Source organism: Aulonocara stuartgranti, assembly GCF_965226115.1.
Source record: "Aulonocara stuartgranti genome assembly, chromosome: 3".
Classification (NCBI taxonomy): Eukaryota; Metazoa; Chordata; class Actinopteri; order Cichliformes; family Cichlidae; genus Aulonocara; species Aulonocara stuartgranti.
Genome location: NC_138941.1, coordinates 49202904 through 49219626, shown reverse-complemented (window position 1 = coordinate 49219626; position 16723 = coordinate 49202904). Strand labels below are relative to the sequence as shown.

The window sequence follows — 16723 nt, the reverse complement described above, 5'->3', positions numbered from 1 at the left end:
AGGTGGGAGAATCTGTCCACAGGACAACTGTAACTGTAAGAGTGACAAGAAGAAAGCCATTGTTGACAGAAAGACATAAAAAGTGCAGTTTACCATGAGCCATGTAGGAGACGCTGCAAACTTGTGGAAGAAGGTGCTCAGGTCAGACGAGACCAAAGTTGAACGTTGTGCTCTAAATGCAAAGAGCTAGTGTGGCAGAAAACGTTTGCTGAAAAACATGACACATCTCACCTGGTGTGCAGTGTTTCCTCAAAAGAAAACCCAGAGTAAACTGAAAGTGGAGAACAAAAGAAAAGAAGTAGTTCTACTGTGATAGTTTTAAGCCATGAATTTGTCGATCCTTCTCCATTTTTTAATATAAGAACTGGTAGTTTGGTGCGCTGAGGTTAATGGGAAGTTGTGTAAATCATGTTTGGTTTTTTAAACTAATTTTCCACGCTTAATAACAATAACGACATTATAAATGATTACGGTGAATAAGGCTAACAGACCAGAGCAGAAAGATTCACTGCTCTAGAAGCCTCGAGAAAAATCTTCAAGCCCAAAGGAGACGAGTCAGCATCACACACAAAGATCTCAGCAGGAGCAGACGGAAACCTGGCTGTTGCAACTTTCATCCGTAAATAAAGCCGCGGCCGGCTGAGTTGGTTGTGTCCCTGTGACGCGCCTCCAATAATCCATAATGAGTCGTACTTGTACTTTGCGCATTTATTTTTAAGAACAAAACAAAAACAAACATTTGCACTTTCAATCAATTTACAACTAGCGCATGGATTAACTGGTGTGCCAAAAAATGACAGTCAACAGAAAAGTTTGCCCACAAACCACTCACCCAACACACCTGCTGCGAACACCGACATCAGGTAAATAGACTGTGACCACACCCACATACCATCACCTGAGACGCAGAAAAAGCTATACACCTGTGCCACCAAAACAAAAAGGAAAAACATAAACATTGACTTTGGCTCTTACACTGGCCTTCCTGAAGGAGGACGAGGGCCTGACTGCTGAGAGTAATTCATAAAGAGAGGGGTGTTCACCCGCTACCCGCTGGACACAGAAGTCTGTTGAATGCTGATTGGTTGGGAGTTCATGCAGAGTTCACCAGGAACAGAACTACAAACTGCATATGTGACCCACAGCTGTGAGTGTTAACATGCCTGCTGCATCCTGACCCACAACAAATGTAACAGGAACTACTTTCCACAACACAACCCACCACAGGCCACACTTTATTATAAACCTCCCTGAACAACAGACAGCACTACAGTGTTGCCTTCGTAGTTGAGTGAAGCCAACACTGTGGACTCATAGAGCCACTCGTCTACAGCATGAGGCAGAACACTAGCTCTCCCTCTCTAGCTTGATCAGTGAGAAAACAAATGTAATCTGCAAACATGTACTTCCACAAAAAGCTATAAATGAACATCTCATGCTGCTGAGCTGTGACTCACAGAAAACTGAAATTGTGAGTTGTAAGTGGGACTATTTCACCTCATACACCAACACTAACAGGCACTTTGAGCGCTCAGTCACTCCATCATTGTTTCTCTTCAATATAAACAATGGAAACGCCGGAAAGATAAATGATGGCAGATTTTACTGCAAGATTCTGCATTTGTCAGAAAGAAACTTGACATGCCGACAGAGTTCTACCTCCAAAACAATAAGAAAGACACAGACTGATCTTATGGGCTGAACACTGCTCTTACTGACACCCTGCTGGCAGACTGCACAGACAGTGTGAGCACCAGATTCATTTTTTTATTAGTTCAAAGTATACAAAGAAGAAAAAGCAAGAAAATTTCTGATCAAACTAACCCACTGATCAGACTTCGATTAAACAGAGTATCCACAGTTCTCAGGGAGAAAATGAGAAACACTACAGATGTTTGTGGTCTAACAAGTTTCATCACAGCACATGTGTGACTCAGCACAGGAAAAGACGGCTAAAAATCTTGGCTGACCTGTTCGGGAATGATAATCCTTCTTGTGCATTTTTGGCCACTTTTTCCACCACAGCTTTTGACCTTTTTGTGAATAAATAACAATGATCACCTCATTATAACTAAAAATAATCACCACTTCAATATCTGAATGAGCTGAATATCTGAATGTCTGAATATCTGAATATCTCTGAGCACTGCTTTCTAGCTAACATTTGCATATGCATCGAAAAGCAACCTGTATCTAGTATCTTGCCCAAGGATATTTTGGGGCAGACTGGAGCAGATGTTGGGATTAAACCAGTTGAGACAGTTGAGCAAACAGAAAGAAAGCTGAACCCTGACCCTGACCTCCAGCAGGCTCTGGGTACTCACATCATAACCTGGTCCACTCCCTCAGTAGCTTGCCCTGGCACACACATTCGCCCTCCACCATCTTGACCTCCAACACCAACACCCTACCCTGGTCAAGTCTCCCGATAGCTTGCTATCTTACAACCACATTCCACCACCTACCCACCATAGACCTTGGCCTCCAGCAGGACCCAGGTACCCACACTTAAGCCCCATCCTACTGACAAAAAAATCCCCTCAGGCCCCTGGTATTCAAGAGAACAGGAGTGGCCTGGGTGGGTAAATCGTAGAAAATGTCACAGTGGCAGCAGGGTTTGGTTTGTGGCTCAGCTGCAGGGGAGGGGTGGTCCAGCGGATTAAGGGGCAGTGCTAAGGGGAGAGACTGGTCAACCCAGCTGTGGCCAGTTGGTTAATCGTGTCTCTCTGGTCTTTAAAAACAGTAGTTTTCAGACCAGGGTGGCGACAGTGGAGAACTGAAAGTGACGGTGTTCTGGGAATTTCTCCTACCCCGTAAACCGTCCTACCCGTTGTTCCTGAGCATGTGCGCGCATGCGCACAACACAAAAAGGGAAGCTAAGCGCATCCGGCTGTGATTTCACGCTACTCCATTGTCATATTTGCAGGAGAATAGGTAAGTAGTAAGTATTAGTACTTTTTATTGACGTTGATACTTGATTTTTTAAGCCTTTGTGATTGTTTGTCAATATTAAAGTGAAGTCGCTATCTGTTTTCTGCACAAAACTGTCGAATTTGCAGATTCGGTGAAGTCTGCTGTCAAGTTACTGGCCGCGTGGTATTTGCACAACACTTTTGAGTCCGCAGCTTCGGTGTTTTAAGGCTGTTTTGGTAATTTTGTTATTTAATAAGTTAAATTATTTGCATTGTCAACTGCACATATTGAAGCTCATAAGAAAATGTTTACTGACATTCGTAGATATGGAGAAGAAGTGGGAAGAGATTTACGCGTTCTTTTCTGCGGGCTCCTACCCTTCAGGATATGACAAGGCTCAGAGGCAAAACCTCAGAAGATATGCCTCAAAATTCAAACAAAAGGGTCAGTAATTTATTGTTAATACTAACAACTCATATATGTGGTTAAATTCATTTCTAAATATACATTGTTTTACTGCAGATGGAGAACTCTTTGTTGGAACCAGAAGAGTAGTAAAAACCATGGATGATGCCAGGAAGATATTTCATGAGTTTCATTCATCTCCAATTGGAGGACACACTGGCACACACAAAACGCTAAATGCAGTGTGTTCCAGATTTTACTGGTTTGGTATGACAGTTGACCATAAAACATGGGTATGTATTAACTGTTTGTACTGTTGTTAAACAGTGTTTAAAATAAGCAAATTTTTTTGATATCAGTTAAAAGAGAAACTGTACACTTGCAAAATATAAATAAATATGGTTAATTAGTGACATTACAGTAATAACCTGTAGGCCTGGCAGAGATTTGAAGACACGCACACAAACTATTGTTGCTAAATAGTTTGTTCGTTAGAGAATATGTCATTAAGTGTTTTTGGTTTTTACAAATGAGAATGTTGAACATTTACGTGAACTCCATAAATATTTTTACCTTAAAGATTCAGGAATGTGACCAGTGTCAAAAAGTTGGGAAACCACTGACTGCTGTACAACCGTTACAGTGTATTCAGGTAAATATTATGCCCCGTTTACCCATCAAACTATGCTTGTAGCTCATATTCATAAAGGCAGGAGGGTTTGCCAACTGGCTGGCTACATTTTAAAGACTTGATTTGTTTTTATTAGGAATTTTCTGAAGATGAAAGGAAAGGAAGAGTCCCGAGTGGATTGGAAAATGGAGACTCTGCCACACAACAAGCAGATGGACTCCAGCAGTTGTGGAGTTTTAGTGTTGAAGGTATTTAATAAGCAATTGTATTTAATGTATTTAACTAGAATTAAGTTAATCAATTGCAATTACTGTAACATATTTTACAGTTTGCCGAACACTACCTTCTGAGTGGAGAGGTTACTAGGGTGCTGTCCACTCCAGAAGCCATTGGGCTGCACCGCACTGAAATTGCTTGCGAACTGCTAGAACATCAAAGTAAGTTGAGTCATGTGGTTTTGTGTTGCAATAGCACTTTCAGTTTTGTTTAAAACTGTTAGGTTTAATGTCAGTGTGTTTCTAGGTAATGCTGTGTAGTTTGTTCCATGCTGGAAGCCGATCCTGAGTCCAGTATGATTGAAATGGTAAAACAAATAAACCACAAATGCAATATACAGTGGCTTGCAATAGTATTCGGCCCCCTTGAACTTTTCCACATTTTGTCACATTACAGCCACAAACACAAATCAATTTTAATTGGAATTCCACGTGAAAGACCAACACAAAGTGCTGTACACGTGAGAAGTGGAACAACAATCATACATGATTCCAAACAATTTTTTACAAATGAATAACTGAAAAGTGGGGTGTGTATAATTATTCAGCCCCCTGAGTCAATACTTTGTAGAACTACCTTTATCTGCAATTACAGCTGCCAGTCTTTTAGGGTCTGTCTCTACCAGCTAGAGACTGGTAGAGACATTGGTCTTTCACGTGGAATTCCAATAAAATTGATTCATGTTTGTGAATGCAATCTGACAAAATGTGGAAAAGTTCACAGGGGCTGAATACTTTTGCAAGCCACTGTAGTAATTATTTTCTCATCAAATTCATAATGTTGGTTAACACACTTACACCCCCCCCCCCCCCTTCTCCCTCTTCAGGTGCAGTGCGAGTTTTGTTCCAGATGGGCACATTTTGGATGTGCTCAATATGAGAGCAGCCTGGTCAAGTACCTGTGCGACAAATGTGCATAATTTGTACACTGTTTCTTTTTCAGTTCTTTCTCCCTGTGTTCTGTTGGATCTATAAATGTCAAATATATGTATCTGTAAATATATTCAGTAAATATATACTGTAACTATAATGGAGTGAGTTCATTGTCAAAGTTTATATAGTCAGGTGTTCCAATCACTTCAGTGGTGACAGCTGTATAACTTAAGCACCTTGGCATGCAGACTGCTTCTACAAACAAGTGCCGAACCATGCTACTGTTGTTATTATAAACTAGAAGCATAATTCTGACAGGAAGAATTATGTGCCAAAACATGCTACCTTTGTGAATGTGACCTACAAGCACACTTTAAAGGGGTAAAAAGAAGTGTCAAACCGAATTGGCTTTATGAATATCAGCTACAAACATACTCTGATGGGCAAAGTTAAGTGGCAAACCGTCATACCTACTTAAATTTGTGCTGGAATTATTGTTTGGCAGCAGAAATGTGCATAAATTACATACAGTAGGACATTTTGCCAAAGTAGGACTGTTTGTCAGAACAACGGCTTGCGCAGCCAGTTGAATAATAAAAACGCTTTAAAATTATATTGCATTAACTTCTTTCTTATATTGGGGTCAGAAAAATTAAGACTAGTTTCAATAAAACCATAAGATACACTAAAAGTGGATTATAAACAGACTTTTGTCGATGTCGTCGTGCTTATTAGCCGTGCTAAGCTAAGCATTGTTCTAGTCCTTCCTCTGGTTCAGTTGAAACACTTAACTAGTGTCTCATTAGCTGGGATGTATTTGAGCGGCATCAATAATCATGGGGACGCCTGAACATCTTCACATTTTCTGGATATTTCTCAAAGGTTTTAGCTAGTTAGCTCAAGTTCAGCTAGTAAGATGTTACCTGAAGTCCAGACGTTGTTTCCAAACTGCGGTGTGTAATAATAATAATAACAGTTGAGTCCCCGCCACTAACACATGACCCTACGCTGTGTCACTGCATCATTCCATGTTTGGCACTGATCACCACCTGCACTCATGTATATATCTTTCTACGTAGCACTTTTAATTCTTATTCTTACTTTTATTTTTTCATGTCTATTTAAGCGCAACTTATGACACTATGTTTGCACTGAAGCACCGCAGCAATTTCCTGATGTTGTAAACCTGCTCAACATTTGGCAATAAACCCCATTCTGATTCTGAGTCATAGGAGTGCAGGTCAGACCGGTTTTCGGACTGTGTGGAACCCCGGCGCCACCCACCACCGACTATAAAAAGTCAGCTTGCGCGCTTGCACTTGCACATTTTTCCTCCGCGTGCAAGATGAGTGCTACATCAGTCCGCCTCACTTACATTGTTCTTCTTCTTCTTTTTATCGGCCGGGTGTCTGGGAAACTGATCCAGGCCGCTGCAGGAGACGATGTTAGGTTTGCCCTGACAGAGCAGTGCAAGACGGGAAAAGTCACACATCAGCTGATGGATGGCACCGATCGGCTGGTCGCCTTTCTTGCCGGTGTCTGGAAGCCGGGACCGGGTTACATTAACCGGGTGGTTTACAGCTCCGACTCTCTGATATTAAAGAGAGCAGATTTCAACGATCACGGCTATTACGCGTTTACCTGCAACGACAAACAGAGGGGGGAGCTGGAAGAGTTGCACGTTTTTCTGCCCTATAAAGTTGTCGCACCCCGGGATGAAGGTGCCACCCTGCCGTGTCGCTCCGTTACAGTCGGTCAGGCTGTGAAATCTGTGCGCTGGAGGAGAGACGGAGAGCTGGTGCTGGAGCTGAATCCTCGGTCTAAGCAAATCACCTACGGGGACGGCTATGATGAAAGCCGAGTGTCCATACCATCGGACTGGTACCAGCGAGGAGACCTGTCCCTCACCGTGAAGCGAGCTCAGCTCCGAGACGACGGAGTGTATTACTGTGACGTGGAGAAGACAGAGAAACACCGCTCTGCTGTCCACCTGCACGTCTCCACACCATCACCACCACCGGGCAGCACCTCACAGCCTACAACCACACCGACGGTAAGAATTTAAGTGGTTTCACACGTCACTCTATACCTTAATCGTCCACAGTTTAATCACTGCAGACTGACTGAAAGACTTTAAGTAACGTGGCCATAAAGATTAGTAGGACAGGCCAAAGGCAAGCGGTCCTGTCAGCAAAGAACAGTCAAAATTCAGACGCAGCGGGTCAGCAGGAACATGTGCTTACATGCTTTTTATTTGTTTTTGTTTCTAATGTCTCTGTAAAGCACTTTGAATCACCTTGTTGTTGAATTGTGCTATACAAGTAAACTTGCCTTGCAGATGTGCAAAGATAGAGGGTTGTGGTCTGTCCACCGAGGACTGACACACAGACTGTATATAAAGATCTCACCTTTATGTTGAGCTTTACAGTGTAAAGCTGTTTTATTTTAACTTTAACTGAAAGCATTTAAAGTCAGTTAAAACTGCTAACTAATATTTCTGCTCTGTCTTCTTGTCCTCTGCAGCCATCAGAGTGCTCCGAGTGGTCGTGGAGAACATTCTTCATAACAGCAGCTGTATTTGTGATCGTTGCCCTGCTTGTTTGGCTCGGCTGGTTTCTGAGGGACAGGAAATTTAATGTGCGCACTCGAGGAGGAGGAGGCACTGAAGAGGGTAGAGAATCAGACTGTGACCAGCACAGGATGCTAAAGTCAAATGGAAACCCTGACTTTACCCACAACTGATGAGTGAAGAACAACAACAGCTCATCCCTTTAAGTATTTGAACTCGCCACCTTTATGTCGGCACCACTGTGCAACTCCACTGTCTCAGGTTTAGAAATCCTCCGTTTTCCTTCTGCTCAGGCTGACTGCTGTTACAATGTTTGAGATTGTCTGTATTATTTTGCGTTTGTCTTCCAATCAATGAAGTAATACCTGTAAATCATCTGCTTACATAATCAATGCATAATTTAGCTTCAAGATGGATGAATGAGATCTATTCAGTAACAGAATCAGAATCGTGTTTATTGGCCAAGTATATGTGCAGACACATACAGGGAATTTGTATATTGTCCTGCCTGTTTGTACAGATTTAGTCTTTACTGTGTTTACTGTAAAAAACTCAGGGAAGCTGCTGTGTGCCAATAAAGTTTTAAGTGGATAATAAAGTGACCTGATGATGATTACAGTCATTCATGATTTTATTCAATTTGCACATTAAATGACGTCAAATGTTTGATGGAATAAACACTGAAAATCTTTGAACAAAGAACATCAAGATATCCTGACAAAACTGTTTCCAGTGAGAAAGGCTGCAGGTATTTATTTCACATAAATACCTGCAGCCAGCGAGGGAAAAATTCACACCAAAGACATTTGAATAAATAACAAGTGAGGAGAAAACAATGAAAAGATACAAAACATCAGCAATATACAGCTTGTAACAGAGCAAACAGGGATGTAAAGGTGACTTTATCAATGAGTGCTTGTAAAGGTTTTAGGCCACACATGAAGCTGTCGGTGTCTCTGAGTCACCGTCCTCTCTTCTTCGTGCTGACAGCATCACATGATGTTGTTCAGATTCCAATAAAATGATCAGATTTGCACAACAAATAAATACCAGAGTTTTTATTCTACATAAAGATCTTCATTTATTTTCCTGCCTCCTCTCCACCCTGAGAAAGGCAGGATTCTGCTGACGTAGTAGGCGAGGCCCAGGGAGAGGAGGGCGATGACCACCAGCAGCAGCAGGACCCTCCAGAAGTCCAGGTCCTCCACAAACTCCTGCCAGTTGGTCCTGATGCTGGACAGGACGCCCTCAGTGCTCTGCAGGGTCGAGTTCAGTAAGGAGCAGCTCTGGATTACACTGTGACACACACACACACACACACACACACACACACACACACACACACACACACACACACACACACACACACACACACACACACACACACACACACAGAGCATTAACATTAAGACTCAGTTAAACAAGCTGAAAAGATAAATCAGCACTAAGATCATCAAACAAACAACAACAGAGATTATTTCAGTCCTAACTTCCTGAAAACAGCTCAAGGGTCTGAAGTTGTTTGCAGCTGTCATTCCCAGTGCAAATCTAAGCACCCGTGCAGTAAGTACAGTTAATAAATGTCAGGCAGTCTGTCTGCCTGCTGAGGCTCAGTGCCCTCCTGCAGAATTGAGCTCCTGAGGAGCTGAGGAGGTCAGTCCACATCTCTCCAAGTGTCACTCAGCCTGTCAACAAGGTGCAGCCAGTCCACAGCTCAGCTCTCAGTGGGAAACGCTGTGCTGATGGACGTTAATGTTGCCGATCAGCAAAGATCAAAGTCTAGAGGCAGGAATCACCAGACAGCACACGACGGGATCCTATCACCATACTTCACTCATGATAGTATATTGTTGCATTTTTGAAACATTTTGCGATATTCTGAGTATTGCAATAAAAAACACTGTGATTTATCACTTTGTTTCTGCAAAAAAAAAAACAACAACTGTGATTTATCACTTTGTTTCTGCAAATTATGTCCTCAAAGTTAAACTTTGTCAACATCGGTTTCATCCAGTCAGATCAACTATTTTTGCACCTAAATGAGACGATCAAACACACCGACACTGTCAACAAATCCTGACATAATTGCTGCCACGAGACAGTCAATATGATATCAGTCTGTGATTATTGTAGGTCTTTACTCTGCAAGATAAAGTGCCTTGAAGCAGCTGTTGTTGTGATTTGTTATGAATTAGGAGGCAGGTTTATCAAACTGAGTGCATCCAGTGCTCCATGGCACTTGTGTTGAGATGATTTAATGTGAGTTTACTCGGCTAACGTGCCTCATGATGGCCGTGCATGAGACGGGCCGTAATATAAAATGATGATATTTTCATATCATCATGCAAAATATCAAGATACTATCAATTTACTCCCCCCCCCAACTTATTGGCAATAACTCTGATTTCAAACAAAGACGTATGTGGGTGTGCCACTTCTGTGAGATTTGAACTTAATGTGTTTGTGGATGTTTAATACAATATAATACAATGACTGTATAAAATCTCTTACAGTCACTGGGCTACAAGGATCCACCGGAATCATCATCATATGAGAGAAAACAGGAGGAGCATATATATTTCTGACTGTCAGATTATTCATTGGGAGCATACTGTGATTGATTTTTATGTGTTTTATTAAGTTTTGTTTGTTTGTTGGTGTGCATTTGTGCTGAACTGTGCTGTTACACAGAGAGAAGTGTGACCATAATATAGTCAGCTCTTTGGTAAGAGTAACAATAGCATGACTGAAAGTACATCGCCTGCTGCTGCTGCTGCTGCTGCTGCTGCTGCCTGTCAGCAAAAAAAATCACACTTTGGCATTTTATCCTGTTACTGTATGTGTGCTGAAGAAAAAACAAGTAATGATAGGATGGTGCTGTAGTTAAACATTTCACACTGACAGAGAGTTGCAGTGATTTAACCCACTTGAGACCAAAGTGGGCTGTTTGTGGCCCTCTCTGCTCTACAGTTTCCCCTCAGCAGGCGTTAACAGACCAATAAATAACTGTGTAAACAGCTGGTGCTGTGGTTAATGTGGTACATGAATGAAACTACTTAGAGAAATAAAAACACTACTCAATGGCACCATCCTCCTTTCTCTCTCTCACACACACACACACTGAAGAATGTGTTTGAGTGGGGTCTCAATTACAGTCAGCTAGAGTTTTGGCAAATGTCACTTTAAACCCCAAAGCGGTGAGCATCACAGGCGCTGTGAAATTGAAACCAGCAGTGGCTTTCTACCTTTTCTAGTTTTTAATCAACCACAATTCGTCCAACTGTAGGTGATGATGTAACATTTCCGCTCTCACAGAAATGCAATCGACACCTGCAAGACAACATCTGGTCACCTGATCGCCTCTCACTGGAAGGCAGGAGCAGATTATCAGGACCTTTTCAGTAAGGAGAAGCTCTGCATTGCACTGCGACACACACACACACACACACACACACACACACACACACACACACACACACATTAAGACTCAGTTAAACAAGCTGAAAAGATAAATCAGCACTAAGATCATCAAACAAACAACAACAGAGATTATTTCAGTCCCAACTTCCTGAAAACTGCTCAAGGGTCTGAAGTTGTTTGCAGTAAAGTGTTGCTGGTTTGTGCATGTAAATAAAAAACTGACTTTTTCTCATTAACCATATAAGAGGTGGCGGTGGGTCGTTCCTGTTTATGGGTTTGTTTGTTAGTCACTGTTCTCAGTGTTTACACATCAGTGTGTTAGTATTTATCATGCAAAACAACTTGTGTGCACAGATTAAACACACAGCAAATACCACAGCTGACATGAAGAGCACCACAGAGTGACTTAAGAGGCTGAGAGGTACACGGAGCCCAAAGTCAAGTTTCATTATCAGGAAGGCGTCTCTGTGATATGGTAACATATGGAAACAGATAATCTGAGTGGGTCATGTGTTCAGAGCTGCAGATGAGTCAACAATGATTTAATAACTTTGTTGTGGACTTTCTCTCACTGCTTACATACTGTTCGTCTGCAGCACTGCTTACTCCTCTTCCTCACTTATCAGCACCACTGCTGTGTTTCTATTGTATTTCTTATATATTCTATTGACCTCTATCAACACTTCCTCTGATATTGTTTTGGACTGAAGTAGGTGTGAAAGGAGGCGTGACATCACTTTCAGTGTGAGAGCAAACAGAGACTGAAGCATGTCTGTTATATCTGAGCTTTTATGAGCCCGCTAATGCAAAGAAAGCTAAGCTATGCTGGACTTGCTTTGTAGTTCAGTTTTTATGGTGGTAGTACTAACTCTACATGTGGAGTCAAGACACTCTGTGAACATCAGGAAATAAGAAATCAAAAGCTGTGCTGACAGAATCAGGATCTGCCTCATGAAACACTCAAGAACTGAATCTCTCACAGTTTTATGGCCGTATAACATGTGTACACACCAGAGCAGTGAGTGGCAGCAAACACTGTCAGATTCAACTGAGCACATAATGCACTGACGGATCAGTACAGACTATCCTCTAACAGATGTCACAGTGAGACAGCACTTTCTATTTCGAAGCTGAGTATTTCACAGACATGTGAAGACATTTTATTTCATTTTAGTAAACTAATCATTCTCCTTCAATCACTCACTTCTGCTGTCACACCTACCACAGCAATCCTCCCACCACTCCCAGCTCAATATCAAATTAATATAATCCTCTACAGTCCAAACTAATCAGTCCATCAGATATATTTACTCTTATACCTGACAGCTGTCATTCCCAGTGCAAATCTAAGCACCTTTATCACAGCCACCTCCACCTCAGCCTCCCATCAGCAGATACAGCTCATCTCACAGTTACTGTGTGACACCTGTTATCTCTATCTGAGCTTTAAGGTTTTGTCGCAGCAGCTGATGAAAGGATGATCTCTACACCAACATTAGACAGATGGAGCTGCAGCCTCACACAATCAGCCAGCACTTCAACAATAGTTGGTCAGAGAGGCTTGATTAGGTGCTGACAGACCAATAAATAAAATATTCTGCATTTTGTGTCTGCTTTGCTCCCTCAGGTCCTGTAAATGAATCTGACTGGATAAATCTGAGGGTTTGTGTCTGCGGCTGAAGCTCAGAGGACTCGTTCAGAGCAGCAGAGACAGTAAATCTTAGAGCTGCTTATCTACAGGATGTGCTTCTATTGACTCAGCTTATCAGCAGATATGCTCAGACAGTCCACTACATTAAATTCAACACATTACACAGTCATTACCCTGCATTTAGTAAGATATAAGCACAGAAATGGAAACTGACCTTTCTCTCTTGCGTGTCAGTAGTAAGTAGTGCGAAAATGAATATCATTGTTACACAGAGCGTCCACATGTCCACACACAGGCCTGTGATAGTCAAAGTGTCAGTGTGCTGGCAGGTACAGGAGAATCTGTAGGTGGCTCAAATCCCCTGAGGTAAAAGTTGTAGAACAGCTGAGTGCCTGATGTCATTATGTTATTACTTTTTGTGTTTGGTTTTCTATGGAGCCCCGCAAGGGACATGGGAGAAAAAAAATTAAGATGATTGATGGCGGCAGCTACTTAGTTGTAATATTACTCTTTCTGGGTCACAATAATAACTTTTAAGATATTTTGAGGTGTGAATGTAGTTGTGTAAATGTCAAATATCTGCTCAGTTTACAAGACATCACATATTTGCAAAAGTGCTCTGATGTTTTCGGAGACGTCTGACACCCACTATCTTGAAGCTAACGGCAGGTTGAGACCTGCTACAGCCGGGGGGAACACCGCTCTCCCGGCACATCGTGCCTTGACATCCCAGTTGGCTTCGAGCTGGCGGCCTCCGAAGAATGCGGCTAAAACTTTTGCGAGATCTCGCTCCGTACGTTGGCTCCGTAGTTTTCAGAAGTCTGAGGTTATCCTTGAAAGGCATGGATACAAGAGTGTGCACCTAGACGTGCTCCTGTGGTCACAACAGCCTGCCATGTTGTGGTTAGTTGTAGATGTTTGCTGTGTGCCATAGTTGTGAGCTGTTTGTTTGTTTGTTCGCTTTGTTTGTTTTTCAATTTAAAAATGAAAATAAATCTTGTAAAAAAATTAAAAAAAAACACACCTGATCATCCACACCATCCTCCAGCCTCCACCTCTGCTGCTGCTCCACCCACACAGCTGAAGACGAGCAGCATCATCGTCTCAGCTGAACACAGCACCTGCAGAGAGGGAGCAGCAGAGTTATGATGAGTCTTAACAAGCCTCCTGACAGCCTTCATATTAACCAAGAGTTTGACCGTCATCATCATCATCATCATCTGGAGTTAGAGCTGGATCCAGTGCACTGAGCTCCAGGAGGACTTTAACTTGGACCATGTGATCAGCTGACCTGAGGTTTCTTTCTGATACACCCTGTACAACATATCAGACAGTAAAAGGATAACACTGGTGTTTTTTTACACAACACTTTCATTTAGACGGGGAGACTAGAAAGTGATCTGCTCTGTAACCTCCTCAGCCACCAACACATTAGCACATGTAACAGGAGCTGCTTTAGTTTTGTAACTGCTTTCACACACAAACAGTTCCAGTGTGGATTATGTGCAGTTGTTGACCAGTAATACTGAAGAGAATCACCCTGTTAAAGGAAACATAAAGCAGTTTGCTCCAAATTAGCTCCACAGCAGCACTTGTTTACTCAGCGCTCCCACACAGCCTTCAATAAATGTTAAGACTTGAATCACTTTGGTTTCCACTCCTGAGGTTTGCACTGTTTCCACTAGCTATTAAGTAACGTGCTCTGCTTTGTGCTGAGAATACACTGTTGCTTCTGCAAACTACACAGTCTGAGAGCAGTGAGCATGAACCAACAGATGGGGCCCAGCAGGAGAACAATGAGCTAAAATTAAATTAATCTGAATCACAGTTTTACAAACTCTGTGTTTTAAATCTAAATGCAATGATTTGGAAATCTCATAAAGTCACAACACAGAGACGGACTCATCTTGGACTCTCTGCTCCCGTGCAGTAAGTACAGTTAATAAATAAACTGAAACCACTAAATCTGTGTAATGTAATTTACCGCAGTCACTTTCTATGAAGAGTGAGCGCAGGATCCCTGTGGCATCCATGTGAAAGCAACATGACACCGTAGCAGTGAGGCTAACTCTAACGCTCGTGGGAAACTAAAGCTTAGACTGTAAGTGTGCCTTTTGTTTCCTCAGCTCAGACAGCTGGCTGCTGGAGGCTTGTGTTCACCATCAGACATATCTGATTAAAAGGAGGCTGATAATTAAGTGCTCTTCATTTCAACATGAGACACGTGGGGCGTAGAAACTTTAGTGCTTCAGAGATTTCAGCTGACGTACTGCACCACAATATTGAGTCCATCACTATCTTTAAAGCTAAAAAAAAAAAGCAGAGAAAAAAAGAAAGTATGGATGATATTGATGTGGGCAGTTACAGCATTAAAAATCTAAATAGTGTAGAGGCAATTCAATTAAGGCTACGTCTACACTAATCCGGATACATTTGAAAACAGCGTTTTTGTCTAAAAACGCTCTGAGTCGTTTTCAATCGTTTCCAAAGAGTTGTTCATCCACACTGAAAACGCTCCTGTACGGCGCATGCGTGAAACGTAGGACGATTCGACCCGTGTCATTTCTTAAACCGGTCATATACACAGCACTCATTTTCAATAAGGTAATTATTAAGGGTGAAAATATACATACAGTGGACAAGCTGCTTACTTTCTAACAGAACTAAGAATTTCACCACCACCAGTCTTTGGGATGATCATCGAGATGAAACCTCAAAGAGTCACTCAGATCACGAATCCTGACTGCGGCTGTTCTGATCCATCTGAGCCTGAAGTGTACAAGATGATCAATATCAGGGTGGAAGCTCAGTGGAACAATCTTCCTTCTGCTACCTGTAACTGTGCTTTAGAGCTGTCCCCAGTGCAAGAATCCCTGAATGTCCAAGATCACCAGTGAACTGATTCAGTAAACAATCACTGCATGAAAATAAATCTGCAGCTTATGACTTTAAACAGTCACCTTTGTATACAAATAACTGCCTGTGTAAACCCTGATGATATTTAAGTACGCAGCTGAAACCCAAATATTCATTAATGATGAGCTCTAAACACTCTGAAGGATCTGAGGAGAAAAACATACAACAAACATAAAGTCACTGACAGAGTGAAACAGTCTGCTGGGTTTGTTTCTTAGCAGGTACAGACTCCAAAGTGCTGTGTCATTTTATCAATGATAAATCCTACCAAACTATCCAACCAATCAGGGTTTACATCATTACAACCGCAGCAGCAGCAGCAGCAGGTACAAATGACCTCTGAGTGCATACAGACTAACCCTGACATGAACATTTCCTCTAACTGTCAGGGTCCCTGTGCCTACCCGGTCGGCTCAGCATGGCTACATGTTTTTACTTTCATTTTTGTTCGTGCTCTCTCCCTTCCTCTCTCTCCCTCCTCCCTCTGCCTGGGCGGAGCTCTCCTGTGGGCTCCTGCCCTTGACCCACGCACCTGGTTGCAATCACGCACCTGTGGCTCATCACGAGAGTGTTCCAGCTCCTTTATAAGACGGCAGCTCTGCGTTTCTCGTCGCTGGACCAACCCCTGTGTTTCCTGAGTGATCGAGTGTGCGAGGAGTGGAGTGCGCCATCGTGTTTTCTGTGGAGTGTGAAGAGGAGCGTGAGGAGTGGACGGAGTGCGTGTGGACTTTCAGCGTCTTTCCCATTTGTGTGTGGACCCTTGGAGCCCGGCTTTCCCCTCACCTTTGTAAATAGATCACCTGCTGTGCTGTAATAAAGACTCTTGTGTTTCCTAAACTTAGAGCCTGCACGTGAGTCTGTTCAGTCCCATTGTGACACTAACACACTCACCTCTTCAACACTGTGTCACTGCACTGTGGAAAAGGAGACCAGCTGCAGAGCAGAGTGATGGTGAACACTGGAAAAAAGAAAAATACATTTTATTTGTTTAATTTAATCACCATTCATTCATATTTACACAGGATTTTAGATGTGACGTAATATGAGATAAACACTAACAGTGGCGGCTG

The 16723-nt window shown here is 42.4% G+C and overlaps 1 protein-coding gene and 2 long non-coding RNA genes across 4 annotated transcripts; all 3 read left to right on the top strand.

Moving 5' to 3' along the window:
• Nucleotides 1-2788: 2788 nt before the first annotated feature.
• LOC309703282 lies at nucleotides 2789-3941 on the top strand. Of its 2 annotated transcripts, XR_014275842.1 has the most exons (5): nucleotides 2789-2934; nucleotides 3060-3149; nucleotides 3238-3357; nucleotides 3436-3585; nucleotides 3899-3941. It is a non-coding gene; the product is annotated as an uncharacterized lncRNA (long non-coding RNA). The 2 variants fall into 2 exon arrangements; XR_014275843.1 differs by lacking the exon at nucleotides 3899-3941 and having other exon boundaries at nucleotides 3436-3594.
• A 543-nt stretch (nucleotides 3942-4484) lies between these two features.
• LOC309696930 lies at nucleotides 4485-5254 on the top strand. The gene is made up of 2 exons (XR_014273703.1): nucleotides 4485-4532; nucleotides 5052-5254. It is a non-coding gene; the product is annotated as an uncharacterized lncRNA (long non-coding RNA).
• Nucleotides 5255-6442: 1188 nt separating this feature from the next.
• Nucleotides 6443-8962, top strand: LOC309698396 (uncharacterized protein; the record flags this gene model as incomplete). Its single annotated transcript, XM_082520808.1, has 2 exons — nucleotides 6443-7150; nucleotides 7621-8962. 2 exons carry the CDS (start codon nucleotides 6443-6445, stop codon nucleotides 7837-7839), a joined length of 927 nt encoding a protein of 308 aa, XP_082376934.1. The 3' UTR covers nucleotides 7840-8962.
• Nucleotides 8963-16723: the final 7761 nt, after the last annotated feature.